The sequence below is a fragment of the Vespula vulgaris genome, chromosome 15, assembly GCF_905475345.1.
Source record: "Vespula vulgaris chromosome 15, iyVesVulg1.1, whole genome shotgun sequence".
NCBI lineage: Eukaryota > Metazoa > Arthropoda > Insecta > Hymenoptera > Vespidae > Vespula > Vespula vulgaris.
In genome coordinates this window covers 20,966-43,964 of record NC_066600.1, presented here as the reverse complement: position 1 = coordinate 43,964, position 22,999 = coordinate 20,966, and the positions used below count along the sequence as shown (strand labels likewise).

At 28.2% G+C, this 22,999-nt stretch overlaps 5 protein-coding genes and 1 long non-coding RNA gene across 21 annotated transcripts; 2 read left to right on the top strand and 4 right to left on the bottom strand.

Annotated features, from left to right (window-relative positions):
• Positions 1-145: 145 nt before the first annotated feature.
• Positions 146-3,114, bottom strand: LOC127069504 (dual specificity mitogen-activated protein kinase kinase 6). Of its 4 annotated transcripts, none has more exons than XM_051006594.1 (7): positions 2,973-3,114; positions 2,576-2,767; positions 2,314-2,479; positions 1,914-2,150; positions 1,297-1,476; positions 984-1,201; positions 146-893 (listed from the first exon to the last, which is right to left on the bottom strand). In XM_051006594.1, exons 2-7 carry the CDS (start codon positions 2,638-2,640, stop codon positions 749-751), a joined length of 1,011 nt encoding a protein of 336 aa, XP_050862551.1. In that variant the 5' UTR covers positions 2,641-2,767; positions 2,973-3,114; the 3' UTR covers positions 146-748. The 4 variants fall into 4 exon arrangements, with proteins under 4 accessions (XP_050862551.1, XP_050862550.1, XP_050862552.1 ...); XM_051006593.1 differs by having other exon boundaries at positions 2,849-3,058; XM_051006595.1 differs by having other exon boundaries at positions 2,915-3,048.
• A 198-nt stretch (positions 3,115-3,312) lies between these two features.
• Positions 3,313-8,582, top strand: LOC127069499 (gamma-tubulin complex component 3). Of its 2 annotated transcripts, XM_051006580.1 has the most exons (11): positions 3,313-3,790; positions 4,007-4,173; positions 4,319-4,451; positions 4,544-4,964; positions 5,802-6,307; positions 6,397-6,592; positions 6,730-6,934; positions 7,042-7,263; positions 7,441-7,572; positions 7,645-7,905; positions 8,089-8,582. In XM_051006580.1, the coding sequence occupies exons 1-11, from the start codon at positions 3,712-3,714 to the stop codon at positions 8,263-8,265; spliced, it is 2,499 nt and encodes an 832-aa protein (XP_050862537.1). In that variant the 5' UTR covers positions 3,313-3,711; the 3' UTR covers positions 8,266-8,582. The 2 variants fall into 2 exon arrangements, with proteins under 2 accessions (XP_050862537.1, XP_050862538.1); XM_051006581.1 differs by lacking the exon at positions 3,313-3,790 and having other exon boundaries at positions 4,032-4,173; positions 4,410-4,451.
• A 493-nt stretch (positions 8,583-9,075) lies between these two features.
• LOC127069501 (pre-mRNA-splicing regulator female-lethal(2)D-like) lies at positions 9,076-14,849 on the bottom strand. Of its 8 annotated transcripts, none has more exons than XM_051006587.1 (6): positions 14,765-14,849; positions 13,439-13,816; positions 11,137-11,261; positions 10,829-11,007; positions 10,591-10,745; positions 9,076-10,472 (listed from the first exon to the last, which is right to left on the bottom strand). In XM_051006587.1, exons 2-6 carry the CDS (start codon positions 13,668-13,670, stop codon positions 9,724-9,726), a joined length of 1,440 nt encoding a protein of 479 aa, XP_050862544.1. In that variant the 5' UTR covers positions 13,671-13,816; positions 14,765-14,849; the 3' UTR covers positions 9,076-9,723. The 8 variants fall into 8 exon arrangements, with proteins under 8 accessions (XP_050862544.1, XP_050862541.1, XP_050862542.1 ...); XM_051006584.1 differs by having other exon boundaries at positions 14,476-14,829; XM_051006585.1 differs by lacking the exon at positions 14,765-14,849 and adding an exon at positions 14,099-14,459.
• Positions 14,850-14,975: 126 nt separating this feature from the next.
• On the bottom strand, positions 14,976-16,496 carry LOC127069513 (uncharacterized). 2 transcript variants are annotated; one of them, XM_051006612.1, is made up of 4 exons: positions 16,349-16,496; positions 15,881-16,104; positions 15,569-15,740; positions 14,976-15,456 (listed from the first exon to the last, which is right to left on the bottom strand). In XM_051006612.1, exons 2-4 carry the CDS (start codon positions 16,038-16,040, stop codon positions 15,177-15,179), a joined length of 612 nt encoding a protein of 203 aa, XP_050862569.1. In that variant the 5' UTR covers positions 16,041-16,104; positions 16,349-16,496; the 3' UTR covers positions 14,976-15,176. The 2 variants fall into 2 exon arrangements, with proteins under 2 accessions (XP_050862569.1, XP_050862568.1); XM_051006611.1 differs by lacking the exon at positions 16,349-16,496 and having other exon boundaries at positions 15,881-16,186.
• LOC127069514 (uncharacterized) lies at positions 16,361-19,611 on the top strand. 4 transcript variants are annotated; one of them, XM_051006617.1, is made up of 7 exons: positions 16,361-16,659; positions 17,087-17,135; positions 17,240-17,407; positions 17,716-17,834; positions 17,989-18,128; positions 18,221-18,395; positions 18,560-19,611. In XM_051006617.1, exons 3-7 carry the CDS (start codon positions 17,299-17,301, stop codon positions 18,620-18,622), a joined length of 606 nt encoding a protein of 201 aa, XP_050862574.1. In that variant the 5' UTR covers positions 16,361-16,659; positions 17,087-17,135; positions 17,240-17,298; the 3' UTR covers positions 18,623-19,611. The 4 variants fall into 4 exon arrangements, with proteins under 4 accessions (XP_050862574.1, XP_050862573.1, XP_050862572.1 ...); XM_051006616.1 differs by having other exon boundaries at positions 17,057-17,135; XM_051006615.1 differs by having other exon boundaries at positions 16,361-16,692.
• On the bottom strand, positions 18,909-22,982 carry LOC127069518 (uncharacterized). Its single transcript, XR_007783591.1, has 2 exons — positions 22,014-22,982; positions 18,909-19,871 (listed from the first exon to the last, which is right to left on the bottom strand). It is a non-coding gene; the product is annotated as an uncharacterized LOC127069518 (long non-coding RNA).
• Between the last annotated feature and the right edge of the window lie 17 nt (positions 22,983-22,999).

The window sequence follows — 22,999 nt, the reverse complement described above, 5'->3', positions numbered from 1 at the left end:
AATGAAGTAAGAATTATTTTAATAATGAAAAAAATAAAATTCTTAATTTGTAACTAATTATTAGCGTGCGTGTGTTTTATATATATAATAATATAAATTATTATTCATAAAAAATCAAGTGGTTTCACAATAATTGTAGAAAACGTATGAAAGAAAAATATATTTGATTGTATCATTTCCACAAGGGCTTATTAATTAAGTTTATTGGTTTTAAATAATTGAGAAGTGATATGCATAATGCTGAGAATGATACACATAATTTATTAAAGATTTATAAAGATGAATTTACTAGGAGTTTTCTTTTTAATTTCCTTCTTTCAAGCAACTTTATTATAATCAAAGTACTATCAATTATTTAGGCTGCATGAACGTCATAAAGGTACAATAAATCCAAATAGTTCAGAAGATTTCACGTAGTTTACTGCTAATTATGCAGAAATATGATATAAAGAAGATAATTTATATTATTAGATTGTGTAGAAAATATTTGTAAATATTTACATGTCTCGATCCATCATTTTTTAATTTAATACGGATCGAAAAATGTATAATGAGAATATAGAGAATGATACAATAATTAAAAATTGTTGTACTTTTGTACCTCTTTACTTTAAGATCAAATTGAATACGAGAATAATTTTATATGTATGATAAGACGCGCAAAAATAAAATTATATGACTTCATTGTGAAGTACAAATATACATTAGAGTTACAATATAAACTCTATATGAGTAATTCTTATATGTACTATGCAAGTTGCTCGAGTTCAGGTAAATCTAAAATTTGTCCAACGAACTCAGCAACATCGGTATCTTTTTTCGCATGTTCTTTAATAAAACTGAGTTCCAAAAGTTGGCTGTAATTTGGACGAGCAGTATAGTCCTTCATCAAACTGAAAAGTTATTGTTTGAATACACTTTCATGTTATGTCATATAGATTTTTAGAAAATGATCCTGTTTATAAACATTATTTCTTATTTACCATTTGTTAATAAATTCCTCAAAACTAGATGAAAACTTGCCAGGAGGTAATTTTGGTGCTTCGTCTTTAACAACTTGCTTCAATTGTTCAAATGGTGTACCCCATGATTCATAAGGAAATTTTCCTGTAGCTAATTCGACAAGAGAAATTCCTAAAGACCAGACATCAGACCTGATGTCATACTGAGAAGGGTTTCCTGATGGATCTATCCTTTCTGGCTAAAAGAAAATAATGATAAAGAATATATCATAGGAGAAGATGAAAATAAAAAAAAAAAAATAATAATAATAATAGATCACGTAGAGAAACGTACAGCCATGTATGGTTTACATCCAGCGTCTATAGTTTTAGCAACAGAGTCAACAAGGTAACCAGAAATTCCAAAATCACAAATTTTAACTTCTCCTTCGCGATTAATTAGAATATTACTGGGCTTGACATCTCTATGTATAACTCTTAGTTTCGAATAGAGATAATGCAATGCACTGACTACCTGTAAATATAAGACGTAACGATGCAATGATTTTATCAATAAATTTGCATAAAATTTTTATGTTAACAATGAGTAAAGGTTACACCAATGCATCCCTTTACCCGCCCCGCTCATGCCTTTATCCAGTTTCATTAACTCAGCCAGCTCATCCTATTACAGCATCTCAGTGTACAACATCAGGTTTAAGAAAAGGAGCAATGGAAGTGGATGTGTGAATGAGAGCATTGTCTTAACAACAACTGGCTATAAACTGCATATACCATATCTAGGCCCTATTGATAAGTATCAAAAGTTTGAACACAAACATACCAAAACTGAGTTTCAATTTAACTCTCTCTTAAAAAAAATTATCAGACAAAATGAATTTTAATTTGATACATATACAGATAAAACTGTAAACGCATTTTATGTTATAGTTTTGAAATTGTAATCCTTACAGCAAATGCCACTTTTCCTAAGATATCTTCTGGAATTGCATGTCCATGCTTGTAGACTTTTGTGTAAAATTTATCAAGACTCATGTCCATCACCTCCATACATATCCAGACATCACCTTCTCTAAACAATGCTCCATAGAATTGTACAGTATATAGACACGCCGAACTACGCATAGAAATATCCAAATCCATAAGTAAACGTTTCTGTTCTTGTGTGTTGACCGTGGCAGTTATCCTCTGTGTGTGATATATATATATATGTATATATATATAAATTATCTTAAATTATTTATCACATAATAAATTGTCCTATTAATAATATTATAATAAACCTATTTGGCTTCAAAATATACATCAATGTTAATAAATAAATAATATATGTGTTATAATTTTTCTTTACCTTAACTGCCATAATGGTCCCACTTTGTTTATGTCGCATTTTATCAACAACGCCGTAAGCCCCGCGTCCAAGTATACACAATGTCTCTAAATCATCTGCCTCTACTACAAATGTTTTCTCGCCTATAGTTATCGTAGTTCTTTTATCTAAATTTCTTGGAGGTGTCCTATTATAACACACACACACACACACACACAAGTTCTATATATGAATTTATATTTTTATATAAATATAATTTTTTTATAATCACGTTATTACGTACACAGGAGCAATAGCTTCATCAGAGACTTGCAATTTCAAGTTCCGTTTTCCTTTTCGAAAAGCCATTGTGTTATTTTATGCCGAAGAAATGCCTTTATATGCCTATCGGGAAATTTAATGACTCCTATATATAAGTAAAATTCATGTTTATTTCCATTAGAACATACTAATTTATATCTGAGATATAAATTATCTGTAAAGATAAAAAGGAAATATTAAGTTTCCATCAAGTATCTCATCTATAATATAGAGATGACGTTAGGTTATTTCATACAAAATATCTTCTGAGTGCATTGATGATAATAGATAATTGTAGAAAAAACTGTGATTTTCTTATTACTTCGATCAATAGAGCATAATCCATTTTTATTTCTACCTAGAGAAAAACATTACGTTACCTAAGGAGGGTAACGATAAAATTCCAAAGCTCCGTTGCCCAAATATGAAGTTTTTCACAAACTTAAATGATAGACTGAAGGTATTCACAAAGATCAGTGCTGCCACAACAACGATTACTTACGATATTCGATTAATTATGATATTCGACTTTTGATTTTGTAGATATCTTTTAAAGTTCCTTCCCATTCTCTTGATTGGTCTAGTCAAATATATTACTAATCATAGATTCCCAAAGAATTTATAGAAATTTCGTACAAGTGCATATAAACGTTATTGACTCTTTTTTTTACCATGATATAGACAATCATTACCAACTAGCATCAGGATACATGACATACGTATTTCCTGATTACAGATTATGTACGTTTTTAAAAAATTTTCTGGGAAAAAATATTAGTGACATTTTAAAATGTTACAAAATCCAATGTCTATTCTTCTTTTATAGATTATTCTGATACATTTTCTTTTCTTTCTTTCTTTTTTTTTATTTCTTTATTTCTTTTACTTTATAATAAATATGTATTTAATATTAATTTAGTCTTTTCAATTCCAAATAACATACATTCGTCCTTTATTTTTACTGTAATAATGCATGGCGCGCGCGCGAGCAAGAGAATTATCTGTGCTACATCAGATTATATCTTTCAAAACTAAATAAACAAATTGCATTTACATCATTAACATTTTTATTTACAAAAGTGTAACAACTGAATTTTTCCTTTTTTTTTTTTTTTTAAAATGAGTGGCACAGAAGAAGAAAATGTCGCTGATTTGGTTCAAAAAATGATTATTTCGTTTTTCGGTGAACAGAGACCAGGTTAGTCGATAATATTAAAAACATTTCATTAAGTATTGGTATATTATCATCGATCTTTATATTGTATGCTATCGCAATTATTAACACACATTTATATTAGTGTATCCATACTAAACTAAAAAATTGGCAATTTTCTGATATCAAATTAAATCAATTTTAATCATCTATGTTTATTATAAAGAAGAATGTATTATAATTGTTCTTGTACGATTACAGAACTTCTTAGAAGATTTATGAGATTCTCCTTGGAGTTGTTTTCATCTATTCAAGGAGTAGAAACGTTAAGGGAAGATGAAATATTGGTTGCCAGTTCTATAAGAAGTAAATTGTCATCTCAAGATGCAGTGCGATTTGACAAGTTGCACAATGATCTGAGAATTGGGGTAATAGTATTTTTTTTTTCATATTATAAATGTGGTATTTTACTATTACTTTAACTATCTTATACATTAAGTTTGAGTTTGTAAATATATATATATATATATATATATATATAAATGTATTTATATAAATATTATTTTCATATAGCCCTTGAGAAACCGCATAAGTGTTTTAGTATTTCTACTAAACTTAAATCAAACAACTGAGCAAAGAAGAGACAAACTTTTTTCTTTTCCAGACATAAAGTCTAATTTAAATACTCCTATTGTATCTATTAGCGGTATGTAAGTTTATATATAACTTTTAAATACCTACTTATCTTTTACAAACTAACTTTTTGAATTAATGTAATCCTTAATATTTTATTATTAGGACAACCATCTCAATCCTCATGGAGTCAGGCACAGCAGGTTGTGTCGATAAATACTATGGAAACAAATTTACGTGGTCCTCTTGTAAATCAAAACAATGTATTTCGAGAAGAATATGTTTCAGAAGATGTATTGATACAAGACCTAATATATTGTTTCCAAGGTATCGAAGGAAAATTTTTAAAATTAGATTCAAATTATGGATTTCAAATTGACCCTGTAGCAAACATCAGTAGTTCACAAAAGCAAGCTGTTTTGAGATTGAGCGAGCTTGGATATTTATATAACACTTTACGCAGAAGTGCAGAAAGAATATCTGCAGCAGGTATTGGTAGAGTTGCAGAAAGTTTTGTTGCAGTATTGCAAAAAGAATTATCAGAATATTATAAGTTCATTGCTATAATGCAGGAAGAAGTAAACAGGTAATAAAGTTTTATATAAATTTTTATTCTAAGTGCACAAGATATTATAGTTCTCAATTTTTTTATAAGCTCGGTTTTATGATAGTTAATTCAATACGAATTTATTTTTAAATTTAGCTTGTTCTTTTTATGTTTCATATAAGGAGAAAATTTAGAACATTTGAAATATTTATACAAACATAAAAAATTTAATATATTATAAGCCCAGGAAAATTGTAATAATATATCATGACTTATGGAATGATTAATATTTTCTTATGTGGCTATGCATATATAGATTAAGGATTAAAACGAGTTGTATATATTTTTAAATATTTTGAATAAAAATATATTTATTTAGTTATATATTAGAGGAATTATGGAAAACTATTAGAATTTGATATAAATTAAATATTAAGATAACAAAGATAGGAAATCAGACTTCTTTACAACTTGTAGCTGCACATGTTATAATTAGTAGATTATTTGAATAGATAGTAGATTATTTAAAAATTTATTTTAGAAATTTCTCCTGATTTTGTTTCTGTTTGTCAAAAGCATTTGCATTAAGTTATCGACACAAAAAAAATGATTTTCATATTATTTGTAATTTACGTTCTTCATTACGTAGTCATATAAATTAAAAAATTTTTTACATATTTTAGAAAAAGCTTGAATACTCGTATTTTTTTTTTTTTTTGCAAAATTTCTGCAATATTCTCTTTCATAACAAATAATGAATATCTTCAGATCTATGTTTTATATTTATGAAAGAAAAATGTAGTATGGATTAAAAATATATACAATGTTCAAATTAAATATTATATGTAATAACTCATGACTGAATTCATATATTAGGTCACAAAATCAGCTGGGTTACTATGGAATTACACTTTCGCACTTACATATTTGGGCATATGATCCCTTGGAAACTTTGAAATGGCTAGCAAGTGTAACCAGAGCTTGTCAAGGCCAAAAAGGAGGATTACTAGCTTCAACTATATATGAATTCAGTTATCATGGCGATGCAAATGCAAAAAAATTAATGAAAAGAATATTGGAAAGCGTTTGCGTTCCTCTGTATAATATGCTGATGAGATGGATCACAGATGGACAATTGGATGATCCATACAATGAGTTTTTTATTGAAACATGCGCAGATGTAGCAGGAGATAGAATGTGGCATGAAAAATATCAAGTTAGAAATGCAATGGTGCCTTCTTTTATTACTAAAGGACAAGCAAAAATGATATTAGGAACAGGAAAAAGTATTAATTTTTTACGTGAAGTATGTAAAGACTTTTCACCGTGGCAACAAGGCAGAGAAACGGAAATGTTTAAAAATACTGAAGACCAATATAATGGTTTAAACAGTTTAATTTTATTTCTTAATATTTTTTTACTCATTCTACATTTTTTTAGTCTCTTTTTCAAAAATTACTTTTATTTACAGCAGTTGAGATATTTCTTGATATGGATCCAGATGGTCGTTTACAAACGATTATGGATGCAATTTATAAGGAAACATCTACAAGAGTCGTTGAAATTTTAACGAAACAATGTCATCTTTTTGATCACTTACAAGGAATAAAGAGTTATTTATTACTTGGCCAAGGACACTTTATCCAACACCTTATGCACTTATTAGAGTAATGCACTTATTTGATTTAAGAATAATATTTTTTTAATATATCTCGAATAACTTTTTTTTATTTTACTATTAAAATTTTCATCTAGAAGAATAATTATAAAAATTTCACTCTTTTATAGTTTCACTTTCTTTTAGGCCAGAATTAGCAAAACCAGCAAATTCTTTATATCCACATAACATATCGTCTATATTGGAAACAGCAATAAGAGCAACAAGTACAAATTTAGAAGATGTAGATGTGCAAAGACGTTTAGATGTCAGATTGTTAGGACCTTCGGATAATGAAACAGGATGGGATATATTTATATTGGATTATAATGTTGATGGACCTATAGGAACTGTAAGAATAATTATTCAATTAAATTACTTATCCAAAATGGAAACGTATCATCTTCTTTTAAATAATATTGGCATATGTAATATATACATTGTCTATATTTAATTCAGATTTTTGAGCCGTGTAGTCAGACTTATCAAACAGTATTTTTTGCATTATGGAGAGCAAAAAGAATGGAATCAATATTATCCGCAATATGGAAGCAACAAATTACGTCAGCAAAAATATTTCGAAAAATGCCAGAAATTTTGCCAATTCAAAATCAAATTCATCTTATTACAAGCAGTATGGTTCATTTGGTTCATCAATTGCAGTATTATTTTTTATTTGAGGTAAAACTAATTTTTATAATGAATCTGTGTCATATTTGTATGTGTGTGTGTATATATGAACAGTTTTAAATTAATCATAAATGGGAATTGAATCATTAATTTGTAGCTGTTATATATATATATATATATATATATATATATATATATATATATATATATAAGAATAACAAATTTTAGGTAATTGAGTGTTCTTGGGATGCATTTAATAAACAACTTGGACAAGCATCTTCACTTGATGAAATAATAACTGCTCATGATCAATTTGTAGATGCAGTAAGACGTGGCATCTTATTGGATGAAAAATCTCAAGTAATTATTTGATTCTATTCCTAAATATATTATATTATAACTAGAATAATCTGAATATATTACACTCATTAGGAATTAATGGATCATCTACGTTCTGTCTATAGTCCAATTCTAGACTTACAAAGTCTTGTAGAAACGTTTCTTATACGTGCTACTCAAGAACATGAGGCAAAGTTGTCTGCTGATAATTTCTCACAAGTCGTAAGTGAACAAACAAAATCATGGGGACGAAGCACTGCTAATGATATAGATACTAAAGAACGCCAAACAGCATTCTTAAAATATTTGAACACTCTATCTATTCAACTAAGATTATTGTACAGAACTTATCAGGTAATAATATATAATTATAAAATATATTATCAATTGAGGAAACTTTAATTACTATTTCACATATTCATACGTATCATTACATGTATATGTGATATATACAAATGTGTATATATCACATGTGTTTATTATTCATATATACCACAAATATAATTTATTAAAATATAAAATGTTTCTACTTTGTAGGATAGAGTGAAAAAATTTCTATTAATGCTTGCCTTTGCGGAAGATGTTTCTTTGCAATTACTCAGCGTACGACTAGATTTTAACGAATATTATAAAAGAAAAGATAGCCGATTAGTTGTGCCATTGACGTATCAGCATCGTAGGCAGAGCGATCAAAGTTTTCTTATCACTAAATGAAGGCTATTAATAATAACAAAAGAGATTTACTAAAACTTTTGTATACGCAAACTGTGTTTGTTACACATTTTAGGTGTGCGCACGCGCACACACACAACTAAGTTTATATACACACACACACACATATATATATATAACAAGATACTTTGTATAGTGTTGGGTAATATCTCACTAACAAATAATGATTACATAACTAATTTAATAGTACCATATGATTAATATTAATGTAAGTAAAAATTCAATTGTTAATTGAATTAAATATTGCCCAATACTCTGTCTACTTTGAATGAATAATCAAAATTATTTGTTTATAGAAATGATTTATTTTTTATAGAATATGTGTAAGATGGTAAATTTTAGTGTATTTTTCTTTCCTTAAGTCATAATAAAGAAGAAGTTTATATTTCTCACAAAGATAATACAAAGTAATATAAACGCGCGTTTTGTACATTTATCATTAGTCACTGACAAAATTGGAGATACAAAATGCATAATTGATGTAATGTATCTCTTTTTATGAGATCAGCTTTTGTTTTATTGAAATGAATTAATGTTGTTATTTTAAATAGTTCACAAATATTTCATAGATTAACAAATAGATCTTTTTTGACGCATAATTGAAAGCACAATTCATACATGACATGTGCGTGCATACATATATTTAATATGGAGAACAACATAGGTCATACACACGCGCAATAAACTAGATTTATCTTCAACGGCTATTTGTGTACATTACCCGTAGAGATATTTTTTCTATATACTAATAACGATATAACCGTTTAGTGGGTATAAAGAGCTAACTCAAGATAGATTTTTTAAATTCATTGTTTTTTCTTTTTTCTTTTTTTACTATTTCATTAATGCAATACAAATAAATTAATTTTCACGCAATTTTGACTTAATTTTGGTTAGTTATTAAAAAATAATGTACCAAAATACCCTTATTTCACCCAAACCACCCATTGATAATCAACGAAGACGTAACTAGAATATTTCATGACTCGTGGATCATGTGTGGTTCACAAACTTTTATTTACAAATTAAATTCATATATATGTAGATGTCAAAGTAGAAGAGAATGGAATAAATTGAAATGTAATATAATAGAATAATAAAGAAAAAGAGAAAGAAAGAGAGAGAGAGAGAGAGAATACGATTAATACAATATAATATAATATAATATACACAGAGAGTGATTTAAAGAAATATGAAAATGAGATAATAGCTTATTTGACTCAATTGAAGAATCACCAATAGTATCAGAAGTACAAAGTTACACATGATAATTAGTATACGAACTATAATACTACAGGATTAGAATAGCACAGAATTTTGTTACCAAGAAATAAGTACAAATTCTGTTTTTGTACAATGGACATTAATTCTATATTGCGAACCACGTTATTTCTCTAACAAATTACGTGCGGTGAAACGATAATGCATAATAGGGATTATTCACTCAGGATCACTTTGAAGAGTCTCACCATTGGTCAGAACTAATGCATCATCGTCAGCGTCGTTATAATCCAGAGAAAGAACACTTTCTCTTCTTTTCTTTTTATGCGTCCTTTCGTCGTCACTGCTTGGTGCACTTTTGTCCCTTTTTGTCCTTTCCCTACCCCTAGTCGCTCTAGTCAATATTTCATCCCCATTCGTTTTTCCACTGTATTTATCATAACTCTTAGTCCTCAATGTTTTTTTGTTATTTCGATTTTCCTCGTGATCTTCTTCCCTATCACTTAACTCTTCATTTTCGACTTTGATTATTAAAGCAGCCGAATCGCTCGAACTTTCGTCATTATGATCTGTTTGATTTATTTTTCTGTCTATTCGATCTACTCCTCTTTCAATACTTGCGCGCTCACTTTGAAGTAGTTTATTATTATCTAGTAACGGTGAAGTTCTCGTAGTTTTACACATATCACTTTCTTCTATTAAGAGTTTCGAGCTCTTTACTTCTATAGCTATGTTCTCCTCTGATTTTTCCTTTTTAATTGAAGATGTATGAGGCGACAATCCGTTAGTTAAATTTGTTGAATTATTTTCACCGGTACCGGCAGCGCCGGTTATTTTCAATACCGCATTTTCTTGTTGCAGTAAAATAACCGACTCTCGTGCTTTACGTAATTCTTGTTGCAAAAAATAAATTGTACTTTGCATACCCTCCACATCTTCATCTAGGTCTTGAAGAAATTCGTCTAGCTCTATTTAATATAACATGTGAATGTGAAATATTGTAATCCAAGTAATTGTTTCGTTTCTTTTTTTTTATTTCAGAATTATCTGAAATATTTTACAAATTATTATATAATATATACGTACCTGATTGAGATTTTTTGACTTCTTCGCTGAAGCTTTTTTGTAATGCGAGTTCACCTTCTAATTTAGCAATTCTTCCACTAGCTATCATTCGACCCAATTCCTCATTTTCTTGATATAATAATCTACATTTGGCCATTAATCTTTTTCCAGTATTACTGTAAAAGTATACATGCAATTAGTCATATATTCAAATACATAATATATCATTTTTAGACATTGGACAATCATAATTATTTACCTATCTGGTGTGAATTTCCATGCACTTAGTTCACTCTGTGTATCTTCTAATTTAGCTTTTGTTGTGACCAATTCTTGCCTTAATTTTTGTATCAAAATATTTACAGCTGGATCTAACAAAGCGGATCTTAATGAAGCAGCAGATGGAACTTGGGCTGCTTTCATTTCAGATATTTGATTCTGTTGGATAATAATAACATGCTTTTGTGAACATATATGTTTAGTATTAAAACACAAATTTTTCGCACAAAATTAAATTAATTTATGTCCTATACTACAAAACTAATAAAAATAAATAAAAATACGTACAACACATTCTTGCAGTTCTTGTTCTTTAGAGGCAAGCCTCCTCACTAAGATTTTTTCACGATGAGATGCATCGATATGTTGCTGTCTGAACTTATCCTCGGATTCTCTCAACGAAGCTAATTCACCTATAAAATGGTATTGTGTCAATTTTTGCTATATATATTTGTTACACATTTACTACCCCCTCGTTGTATGTTTAACATACATATATTTTTATATCTTCAGAATATTAATGTTGCTGTCTAATAAATTAAAATATAGTAAATTGAGTTTTTACATGCGAGAATTAAATTATTATGCAAATTAAAATACTATCTTATATCCCATAGAGTACATTTTATATCTTGAATCTGAAATACTATATTTGTTTCAGTATTGGCTTTCTATTTTTTTATTCTGTTATTTTATTTACTTATATGTGTGTGCGTGTTGATAATGACTTTAATAAAAATGAATGTAAGGTATTAAATTATTTAAATATTATGTACATTGGTTTCATAAGAATTAATTTCACAATTGTTTCCTAAAATGTTACTTAAGTTGTCCATAAAAAGACATATATTATTACTGTATCTATTCTTTGTTCATAATCTAATTTTGATTTATTCTTATGATTTTATTAGAAGTCTCTATTACAAGTATTTTTATTTGCCCAAATGAAATTTCTAAAGTAATTTCATGTATGATCTCTTTAATTATGATATAGAACAGAATTATTGTTCTTCAATATATTTCATCAATAATAATTATTTTTATCATAGTATGTATAACAAATACATACAGATATGATATTTATATAGACAGTAGCTTGCAATCATACTAGACATCTTTTATAGATTCATATACTTTAGATTTTGTATTGCTTATTATGAAATTATTTTAGCATATATGACATATGTATACATATACATATACATATACATATACATATACATATACATATACGTATACACATACATATACATATATATATACATACATACATATATATATACATATACACATATATAAACGTAATATTTATAACAATATCATTCTACCATATCAATGGATAGAATGAAAAATCAGATAAGATAGAGGATGCATAAATTTAAAAAAATAGGGTATCCAATTATACACAAGGGATTCCAGATGGCGACCAGATCAATTAACATTTTCAAGACCCACCATAATATTCAGGACCAGCACAGTGTTTTCTAGGCCGAAGGATGCATGGGACCATTCTTTACATTCCTCTGGGTTGTAAAGTTAGCATCAGGGCAGATGTTATATCCCTTATGATCCTCATAAGGTGAAAACTTCATACCGAATGTGTACACACACACGCACACACATGTTTGTTTGCCAACTGTAATGCTTATTACACTATAGGAGAACATGCGTAGCACACCGCACTTTCACTTATAAGATCAAATTAAAAATAATATTTTCCTTGAATTTCACGAAATAAAAATAATTTAAAGCAGACATGGCAATAAAATGAAAAATTTATTGTGTCTGCATAATATGCACAGCATCTCACTTTTTGATTTGCACTATATACACCTTGATTTAGATGAACACGCATGTTTTAAGAAAAAATGTAATGCATCTTGAAGTTTGGATGATGTATTGACTTGTTCTATAATTATTATATCTTATATAGTAAGTCACACTATAAATTGTCACCGGTTTCCCACAAATATAACACTATTTCTCAATGCACTTAAAAGACAATATTTATTCTTTTACTATTACTACGTGTAAAAAAATAGTTGATAATATTTTTTAGAAATATATACAATACTATATCTGAAATGCATATTGCGATCAGATAAAGTTAACTAAGATTAGTAATATGAATATACTTAGCATGTTCGATTCAAATTGATTGCCCAAAAAATAGAAAAGTACTTAATTTTCTTACTAACTTTTTGGAAATTCCCCTTAATTGTAAAATAACATGTGTGTGTGTGTGTGTGTGTGTGTGTGTGTGTGTGTGTTACGTGTGTGTATTACGTGTGTGCATATATATATATATATGTATATATATATATATATATATATATATATATATATATATATATATATATATATACATACATACATACATACATACATACATACATACATATACACACACACATATGTAGATGAACATCATTATTATCCTATACACTGATTTAAAACAGTTGACATCTAAGCTTAACGTCCCTATAAGAGTCTTGTCTCATGCGAGAGATTGCGTTCAGTGTTCTGGCATTCATTAATCTGGTTAAGAAATGTGGAGAGTGAGATGGTCTCACTCAAGTGATCTCAGTACCTTCCTGAGCTGCTGCTTGGGCCTCTAGATATTCCACATATAAATCCTGTTCTTGCCATTTGGCTGCCAATTCGTCTTTTGTTAAGTTATCCAATTGTTGTCCTGTTAGCTTTATACGCCTTGGTTGCCTCGGAGAATGAGGACTACAAGCTTTTACGCCTGTTCCATTGCTAAGTGGACTTCTTGGCGAAGATGGTCCTGCTGATTTAACCTCGTTGCACTCCTCTGCCATTTCACGTTGTTATTTTACTGCACGATCATATAAAATATTGTCGGAAAGTCTTGCTCAAGTTCACTACAATCCTTAATACTTTAATTACAGCCTTTATGTATGTTATAGATAAACCAGAGCAAAGAGAAATAAGCGATGCCAAATATCTGTGGAAGACAAGAAAATATCAATTACTATTAGGAAACAAATGAAGATATTTCTAAGATATAATCTACTGCCCATTACACAATTTATATAATTTTAATATAAATAATTAAATTTTTATGAATATTATAAAAATGATTAAACTTAAAAGATATAATCCTCTGTATATTCTATTTAAAATTTCTTAGTAAATATATTTGAATATATGAAAAATAATTTTCATATAATTTCCATCACGTGATAAATAACAACAAGTTACATGAGACATTTTTATATATATGTACCAAGAGGAGACACGGAAATTAGAGAGAATACGACAGCAAGGGACAGAACGTGTGTAATCAAAAGTAACTGTGACGCCATTTCGTGGGGCATATTTTCGATTAGAACTTGGACCTAAAATTTAATTACGCCCTTCCTTGATTGGTAGGGTTTCCATGTACGAAAAAGGATTGCTTTAAATGTAGATAATTACGTAATTCTAAATGTATAAACATAGTTGTACATTTATACACTTGAAACTCCAGATGTTAAGCCATAAGGTAAATCTCTATCAGATATATGACTAACTTGTTGTTACCAACTGTCAATTTTATTTACTGAATTTTATTACTTTGATTTCGAAAAAAAATTACACATTACGAATCCGATATTTACGTACCGACATTTATATATCATTCTATGATATCAATACCGAAAGTCTGGTCGTGCATGACGAAAAACGCATCTATCTACATATTTATACACACATATAAGCATTTATAAGCTCGACAAGTAACTAAAATCGAAAGCTCCGCGATCCGCTTGAACTTTTCAATCAATCGATCTACGAAACCTATTTGACAATAATGTAGTTTCTTTTAATTGGACGCAAATATGTTTATATTGTACGAAAGATAATTCGCGAAAATAAGAAAGGTTATTAAACAAGCAAGATCTTTCAATACTACTCTCGTATTATTGGTAATTGGAGAAACCCGTGACACAGCATACATATGCACATGCAGCAACACTCACTCACACAAACAGAATGGCAGTGTGAAGCAGTACTCTTCGATTTAATCTCAAAGTTAGAGGTTACGCGCATGCGTGATTCACGGAATTATCTTTCACAGAAATTTTCTTTCTTACATTTTAATAAAAAACTTTACATTAATAATATTTATCTTCTACGACGTAAATTAAATATTTCGTTCTATTTTTTAAAAGTATACGTAACGTACATACATGAATAAATTCATTTTTATACAAAACATTAACATTTAACATATATACATGTATTTTTAGCTTTTTATTTTAAATTTTTATTTTAAAACAAAAATACTCATTCATTAGAATGTCTCAGTATGTGTCTCGGAAGGATTAACCAAATAACGACTTCAAAATTTCATCTCTACTCTTTGGCTCTGTTTCTCTTTTCATATTTCTAATTTCTGCATCTGTATCCCTCTGTTTGATTTTAGGTAAGACAAAATTTGTTGTTTCTCTTTCAAATCTCTTTTTAGTCAACTTTTTACTTCTATCAATATTATAAGAAATGTAATTGGTTTCTCTTTTTGCTTGTGCAATTTCTGTATGAAGTCTTTGCTTGTAAACTGCTCGTTCATATGCTAAACGTTCACTTAAATGAATCCATTTAAATCTGGAAAAGGACTTGTATTTTTATATAATTCATATTTACAAAATAACACATTATAAAATAAAGAAATAATGAAACAAGTATATAATAAGATATAGTAATAACATTTTCTTACCGTGGTAAGTATTTTATATTCCATATGACATCAAAAAATTTACTTTTCTTACGCATGGAAATTTGTTTGTTATTTAATACTGTAGCTACATATTTAGCTACTTTTTTACTTTCAAATTCCACCCACCCTTCTGTAAAATGTTTCACAGGTTTTCTCCTTTTACCAATCTCCACTGCAAAAATAAATTTTATTATAGATTAAGAATTTAATTGTTTAAAACAAACTATCTCTAAGCTTTTTTCTTAATGGTTTTCTTTTTTTTATTTGTAATGAAAATGGCTTTTTATATATTAGGTATATGTCATAACTCACGATTTTCAGGTAATTGTAAATACACTCTGCCAACTTTTCCGTAAGTGGAAAATATTTCTCGTACTTTTGTAATGTTCATATATTTTGGAATAGTCGATAAATAAATAATCCCACTTTTCTTCTTTTTAAGACTTTCCACGTGCTTCGTATCAGTCGTCATCTTTTATTACAATTATATTTATCACACCGACGCGCATATCGGTATTAGAAACTTTTATATATGCCTAGAAAATGTGTTACATATGAAGAGTGATCTCTATATCCCAAGATGTTACTGTCCAAGTATTATTTCTATTTTATTTCTATAATGAGACGACGAAGTGTCGTTTTTTATATTGACAAAAATTTAATTATTAACTTAAATCTTATTGTAAATATTTAAAATATAATAATATTAAATTGTACGAAATTTGATTATTCATGTGAAATATTTGAAGATTTTAAATTGAAAAGTTGGTAACACTGAACTGCGCCATAAAGGGGCTGCTGCATCAAGGTACTTATATTTCGACGTCAAATTACGACATTAAAGCTGCTACGTTAACAGTTCGATAAATTCCTATTGTGTATACTACCGGTATATAGAAAGCATGTACATATTTATTTAATCAATGCGCCTAAATTTTACGGATCACAAATCCACATCGTACAACTTTTGTACACGATGCAACAATATAATCGCGTAGCAACTGTCGACGGATTACATTGAACATAGGGAACGGTTGTGGCAGATTCACGACTAAACTACGTGTTCGTTGGATACAGCAGCTTGTGCTAAGGTACTCTGTTTGCGACTATTGTTGTCACAATAGGTAAATAGATGTTACTATAATTAACTTTCTTTTTTTCTTTTTCTTTTTATTACATTGCAAGGCCAATTATTACTGTATCAGTATTATATTATTTCTTTCTTTTGTGCTCCATTTATACGCGAATGTGTTGAATTGTTTCTTTTATGCTTGATAACGAATCGAAATGTGTCACAGTCGACAAATTTGTAAAAAACGTAAAGTTTATTATCACATAATAACAAATCAAGATTAAAAAATTAAGAAAATTATTATAAAAAATATATATCGAAGGAAATGATTACAAAATTGTTTAATAGCTTGTAATACTGTGTAATGTTTTGAAATTACTTGATTATCTATTTTGATATATATTTATTTCTTTCAGAATTTAAGAAAATTTTTTTAAATATTGCAGTTTAGTGTCATGACATCATATTATATATATATAATAACTCTTATTTGTGGTAAGTAGTAGAAGGAGAGTAAGTAATGAAATACAAATAAGAAAACAAACATAAGGTAGTATTATAAGATTGAAGATTGGAATAAATATAAAATGGATTTTTAGGTAATTAAACAAATAAGTATCTTTATAAAGAACATATTAAACTAGAATCCTTCTTAGCTATGGAGTCAAATGACAGAAAGAATGTTTATCTTTCTAAAAATCCTGATAATTCCTTAAATTCTGGAATGAGAGATACTATGATTGTTAATCCTGGAAATATTCCTCCAGGTAAGTTATGTTTTTTCTTCCATCCAAGTATTTATATTACAGTATTAAGCTAATGAAATTTTTGGTGCAAAGAATCAAAAGTTTGATTCGATTAAGAATATTATCAAATTTCCAATCAATATTAATTATTCACGGAAAGGATTTTTAGTATCTATCTTCGATAGATTATTAAATGTATATAATTTTTTGGTTATGTATCATTGAAAATATGTATTTCCACTTTATTATAAGAAAATTATAGATATATATTTTGTATCAGATACATTTATGTATATACTATGATAGGGAACTCTATTATATTTTTCTAGAATGTGGCGATGGTGTAATGAAGCCTGTTAGTGTTTCTGGTGTTTCATCTAATCAAGCAAAATGGTCTAACGCGCAAAATAAAAATTTTATTATCAATGCTGTACCAGTAAAAAATGAAGTGAGTTAAATTTTACAATAATTGAAGTTTGTTTTTCATTTAATGAATATTTATTTAATCTATATATATATCTACATGTGTGTAGAGAGAGAGAGAGAGAGAGAGAGAGAGATATGTATATATGTACATGTGTAATACTAACCTATGTTATTAGATAGTTCATCTCGAAGGTGGGACACATTGCAATAAAAAAATGTATTATTACGATAGACATTATGGTCATGAGGAAACTGAAAGACCAACACGTAGGGGAACAAAAAGATATAGAGACAAGGATGCTCCAAAGCGTGCACTGTATGTATATCATAACTTATGTTTTTTGCTTTTATAATCTTTATTAAGTACAAATCAAAATTTTTTGCTTATCTAATACTTCTTGTTATTAGTTCTGCATTTTTCTACTTTTGCCAAGAATTACGTGGTAAAATGAGAGAATTACATCCAGAAATGGGTGTAGGCGATATTGCCAAAGAATTGGGTAAACTTTGGATGACTACTGATCTGCAAACTAAATCGAAATATATGGCTATTGCCGAAGAAGACAGAGTTAGATATGAGAGAGTACGTAATATACCTTTGGATTAAACATTGAATTTTACAAAATGATCGAGTGCCTGATATATTTGCAATTTAGAACAAAGCCTTTTCATTAGATCTTTAATTAAAGATATTCGTAATTAATTTTGGTGCTTGACCATCTCTTACGATTATTTTCCATTGTTTAGGAAATAATAGCATATAATAAAAGGATGAAAAACTATGATCCAGAAGATGTTGGAACAGTGTAAAGTGGTGGCAAGGATAAAAAATAATCTTATAGACAATATATATGGTCTTAAAGCAAGAAGCACTATTAAATTCATGGATATATAATAATTTTACTACTAATCTGTTACAATTATTCTTTGTATATAATATGTACACACATTCTATATTAATACCCAAAATGGACTGCTCTAGATTTTAACTCTTTCGCCAACAGTAAAATAGATCAATTATCAAAAGAGAAATGATCTATTATCATACATTTTAGTATTATATAAGACATATTTTATAACACTATTTCAGTAGGCATACTTTTTACTTTTGGATTTTAACAGTATGCTCTTAGAATCGGTTTTTATGTATCATTATATACAGAAGTTTTGTTATAATAACAAAGTACTAGAATTGGACAAAACTGTGTGGTGAATCTTTGTGAATGTCAGCATTTCAACTCGAAACTGGACCCCATATTTTCGAGATTTTCGAGAAAAATACTTTTCTTTATATAACAGTTAGTTGATATGCTTTAGAAATTACTTTTATAAGATAATGTGTGCTATTATATTTACAAAGGAAGTATAATATTGATATCAAATATAATAACAATAATAAAAGCAATTATAATGGATATAATAATAATAATAATAATAATAATAATAATAATAATAATAATAATAGTAATAGTAATAATAATAGTAATAATAATAATAATAATAGTAATAATAATAAATAAATAATAATAATAATAAAATAATAATAGTGATGACGATGACATGCAATTACGAGTATATTATATCACAAAAATCATAATATTATAGAAAATAATCAAGCAAATTGAGCTTTGTACAATATGCTTGTTTTATTCAGTTATACACATATATAATATACGTTTGTAACAATGAATGCTTGAATACCAGGGAAATACATTCAAGGCTCAGTATACATACATATACATATATTCACTTCATGTATCTCGTTCTTTTTTGATAAATAAATATATAACAAAATAAAATGTATTTAACATTACAATATTTTTTTACAACTTAATCATATAAATAGTATAAGAGAAGATAAAAGCAAAGAAAATTTGTTTTTATAGTTTTTTTCTTTTTTTTCTTTCCCCTAATAAGTTTTTTTAATTTTCTAGTTCGACCCGCCTCATGCTTATGACTTTCTTGAATATATATTATTTCTTAAAGTTAATGATACATTTCTTACCTATCACATACTAGAATTGTTCTATCAGTAGAACTTGCTCTGTTTTTTCCAAACCTTAACAAAAAATATAACAAAAGGTAACTTAGTAGTATATTAATTCGCAAATAAATACATATATTTTTGTATGAAAATATATATGACCTTCATATCTACAATTTTTTAAATTCTGGTACTTGTAAATCTAAATGCACTTTATCAGAAGTCAGCTAAAAGGTCTACCAATGGCATTACAATTTTAAGAATTATTTCAGCATTTGCTGTACATTTATCTACAACCTGTTTAAAAAATTTAGGAGTTTTTTATAATAGTAATTTTGCTACTAACATTAAGAATGTCAAAAATATTATGTGGACGTTTGTAAATATTTTTCTTAATTTTGCTTATATTATGTGCTAGTAAAGTTCTGCAAAAAAGAAACCTGTGAATATAGACACAATATATACTTTTTACACATACATAAAAAAAGATTATATATGTGAGATGACAAACTAGGTATGCGTAAGCTAAATCTATGTGAATTAGTAAATAAGAAAATATTTATTTAATTTTACGCTATCGATTGAAAATAAAATTTCTTGCCGCTTTTTAGCTTTTAGATTTTATACGGAACTACTTGTTGATTATAAATAAATATTAATAAATTTATTTATAATACATAATGCAAAATACCCGCGTATTTCGACATAACCAATCGCCGAATTTCGAATTCATGTGTGCTGTTAAATATAGTTACAAAGCTTCGTTATCATGTTAATTACAAGTAATTATAAGTAAATACAATATATTTTCCAATACATCAATCGATTTCCGAATAAATCCTTTTACAACAACCAGAAATATGATGCTCATTGGGCAAGAATAAATGGGGATTTAGAAAGTACCCATACGTTTTTGATACAAAGTATGACGTTGGCATTCCTGTGACGAAAAGTTGGTTACGTTGCAATTGACGGATTAATAAATAGAGAAACGAGGAAAGATAGACAAAGAAGGAGAAAAGAATGAATATTATTGAGAAGGCTAAATAAAGTATTTGTTACATTGAATTTATTTACTGATGTGTTCAGCTACGATTTATTCATACGTAAATTTAAACATTCAACTGCAAAACATAAGTTATCGTACTGCATTTCTTAAGGCTGTTCATTACTCCTGTTTTTTACTGCATTTTATATTGATATTTCTTTAATTTATATAAATTAAATATTGTTTTTCTTTTGAATTTTAAAATTTTTTCTATCAGCATTTTTATGCTGTTAAACATATTGTTACAATAATATTGACACAAAATATCAATAATTTATAATTTCGATCTCGCAGTCATTGATTACGTGTTGTGTAAAAAAAAAGCATACTTTTTAATGAATTTATTAATTTAATTTATTCTCTCTCTCTCTTTCTCTCTCTCTAAATGTAAAAACTTCAAAATTAATATTTTCGTCGTAACGACTTCGAGTATAGAAGATATTTGTATAGTAAATGATTACATGTGGGCACGTGAATATTTTCCTTACAAATATAGTTTTCATCACGTTTACGAGCTTTATTTCTACAGATATCAAATCAAAATAATTAATTTTTACAGTCGAGAAACAAGGTATTCGTTCAGACAGTTTCTAAATTCGTATGTCATATTCTTAATGCTTCGATATTATCATATAATAGATTGAGAAATTATAAGCACGTGAAGAAGCCATTGCACGGATGACTATGCGCATGCACGACGATCGACGGTAACTGGACATCGTTCGACATCGTTCGAAATTTATGTGCGCGGTAAACGATCACGAATATCATAAACTAATTACATTTTAATCTTTACTTTTTACCGAATACATAAATACGAATCAAGTTTATAAACTATTCATTTTTTTATGAAATTTAAATATATTACACAGAGCACATTTACTATTTTTTACATTAATCCTCATAAAAGCTTTTTTATTTTTATTTATAATCTATACATTAAAAATCGATAAGAAATTTAACAATTATAATATCGTGTTTCCATATCTCTCTTTGAATTGCACAGCTAATGTACGCGCATATGCGACAGTCTACCGAGTTACGAATATCTTGCAACCTGAATTTCATTACTAGCATAATCTTTATCATTCCGAGTGAAGTATCCAGTGCCAACTGGATTATCAATGTAAATTAAGTTACGAGAAATACTTAAGAAATATAATACTTACACGATGCAAGCGTTGTTAGACTCGTTCGTTGTCCAGATAAAACACGTCCGGAAAGATGCTCAGAGGAACGAATACTGCGTACTAACAATGCCTTAGTAAGGACGACGAATGTGGGAAAGTCGTGCCAAGGTTGATCTCTCCGAACGTCCCTTGTTTATTTACAAATACTTTTCACTACAAGACTTCCCCAATTCTCCGAATTGTATACACGTACGACGTATATATATATACACGTAGTAACAACAATTTATCACGCTCGACCGATTTTTCTTTCGTTGTTTACCGGAAACAATAGATAGAGGAACCTTTCAGCTATTATCTATATGCTAATGTTATCTTTCTCTTTCTACGAAGAGCCTCTTGTATGTATTCAAAAACAGCAAACTTACGTGCGCGTAACGAGACTGCTATAACGACGATTTAAACGTTTTAAAATTAACCTTATTTTATTATATTACTTTCATCCACGAATTATCGTCGAGAAAACATCATTTTTTGACACGATTTTTTCAAACAAAACGAAGCGCGTATTCGAAAGTTCGGAAGAATCGTATTCTCACTCGAATATTCGTCTTCGAAGCGATCTCGTTCGTCAAAATCGTTAAAAAATTATACCTATATTTATCGTTGGCGTAAACCAACATAAAACAACGAGCGATGGACTGTCAACAAAAACGGACCTTTCAACGAATCGGATGGTTACTCTCTCTCTTTCTAAAAGCAGAAACTTCAAAATCAATACTTTCCTCGCACTAACATCGAAAATAATACATTTATATGAAAAATAATCGTACGCGGGCGCACGAACATTTTCCTTACAAATATATTTTCACGTTTACGAGCTTTATTTCTACAGATATCAAATCGAAATGATTAATTTTCACAGTTTGATGCAGCAAGATATCCGTTTAGATAGTTTTTAACTTCGTATATCATATTTTTAATGTTGCGATATTTTCATTCAAATAGATCGAAACAACAAGCAC

Coding starts and splice junctions, on each gene's coding strand:
- LOC127069499 (XM_051006580.1), top strand. CDS start 3,712: ATGAGTGGCACAGAAGAAGAAAATGTCGCTGATTTGGTTCAAAAAATG. Junction 4,452..4,543: donor TCCTATTGTATCTATTAGCG/GTATGTAAGTTT, acceptor TTTTATTATTAG/GACAACCATCTCAATCCTCA. Junction 7,573..7,644: donor TATTGGATGAAAAATCTCAA/GTAATTATTTGA, acceptor TACACTCATTAG/GAATTAATGGATCATCTACG.
- LOC127069504 (XM_051006594.1), bottom strand. CDS start 2,640: ATGGCTTTTCGAAAAGGAAAACGGAACTTGAAATTGCAAGTCTCTGAT. Junction 1,477..1,913: donor TAGGAAAAGTGGCATTTGCT/GTAAGGATTACA, acceptor TTATATTTACAG/GTAGTCAGTGCATTGCATTA. Junction 1,202..1,296: donor GATGTAAACCATACATGGCT/GTACGTTTCTCT, acceptor ATTTTCTTTTAG/CCAGAAAGGATAGATCCATC.
- LOC127069514 (XM_051006617.1), top strand. CDS start 17,299: ATGGAGTCAAATGACAGAAAGAATGTTTATCTTTCTAAAAATCCTGAT. Junction 18,129..18,220: donor GATGCTCCAAAGCGTGCACT/GTATGTATATCA, acceptor TCTTGTTATTAG/TTCTGCATTTTTCTACTTTT. Junction 18,396..18,559: donor ACAGAGTTAGATATGAGAGA/GTACGTAATATA, acceptor TCCATTGTTTAG/GAAATAATAGCATATAATAA.
- LOC127069501 (XM_051006587.1), bottom strand. CDS start 13,670: ATGGCAGAGGAGTGCAACGAGGTTAAATCAGCAGGACCATCTTCGCCA. Junction 11,262..13,438: donor CCAAGCAGCAGCTCAGGAAG/GTACTGAGATCA, acceptor ACCATTTTATAG/GTGAATTAGCTTCGTTGAGA. Junction 11,008..11,136: donor AAGAACTGCAAGAATGTGTT/GTACGTATTTTT, acceptor ATTATCCAACAG/AATCAAATATCTGAAATGAA.
- LOC127069513 (XM_051006612.1), bottom strand. CDS start 16,040: ATGACGACTGATACGAAGCACGTGGAAAGTCTTAAAAAGAAGAAAAGT. Junction 15,741..15,880: donor TTTACAATTACCTGAAAATC/GTGAGTTATGAC, acceptor TTATTTTTGCAG/TGGAGATTGGTAAAAGGAGA. Junction 15,457..15,568: donor AATATAAAATACTTACCACG/GTAAGAAAATGT, acceptor GTCCTTTTCCAG/ATTTAAATGGATTCATTTAA.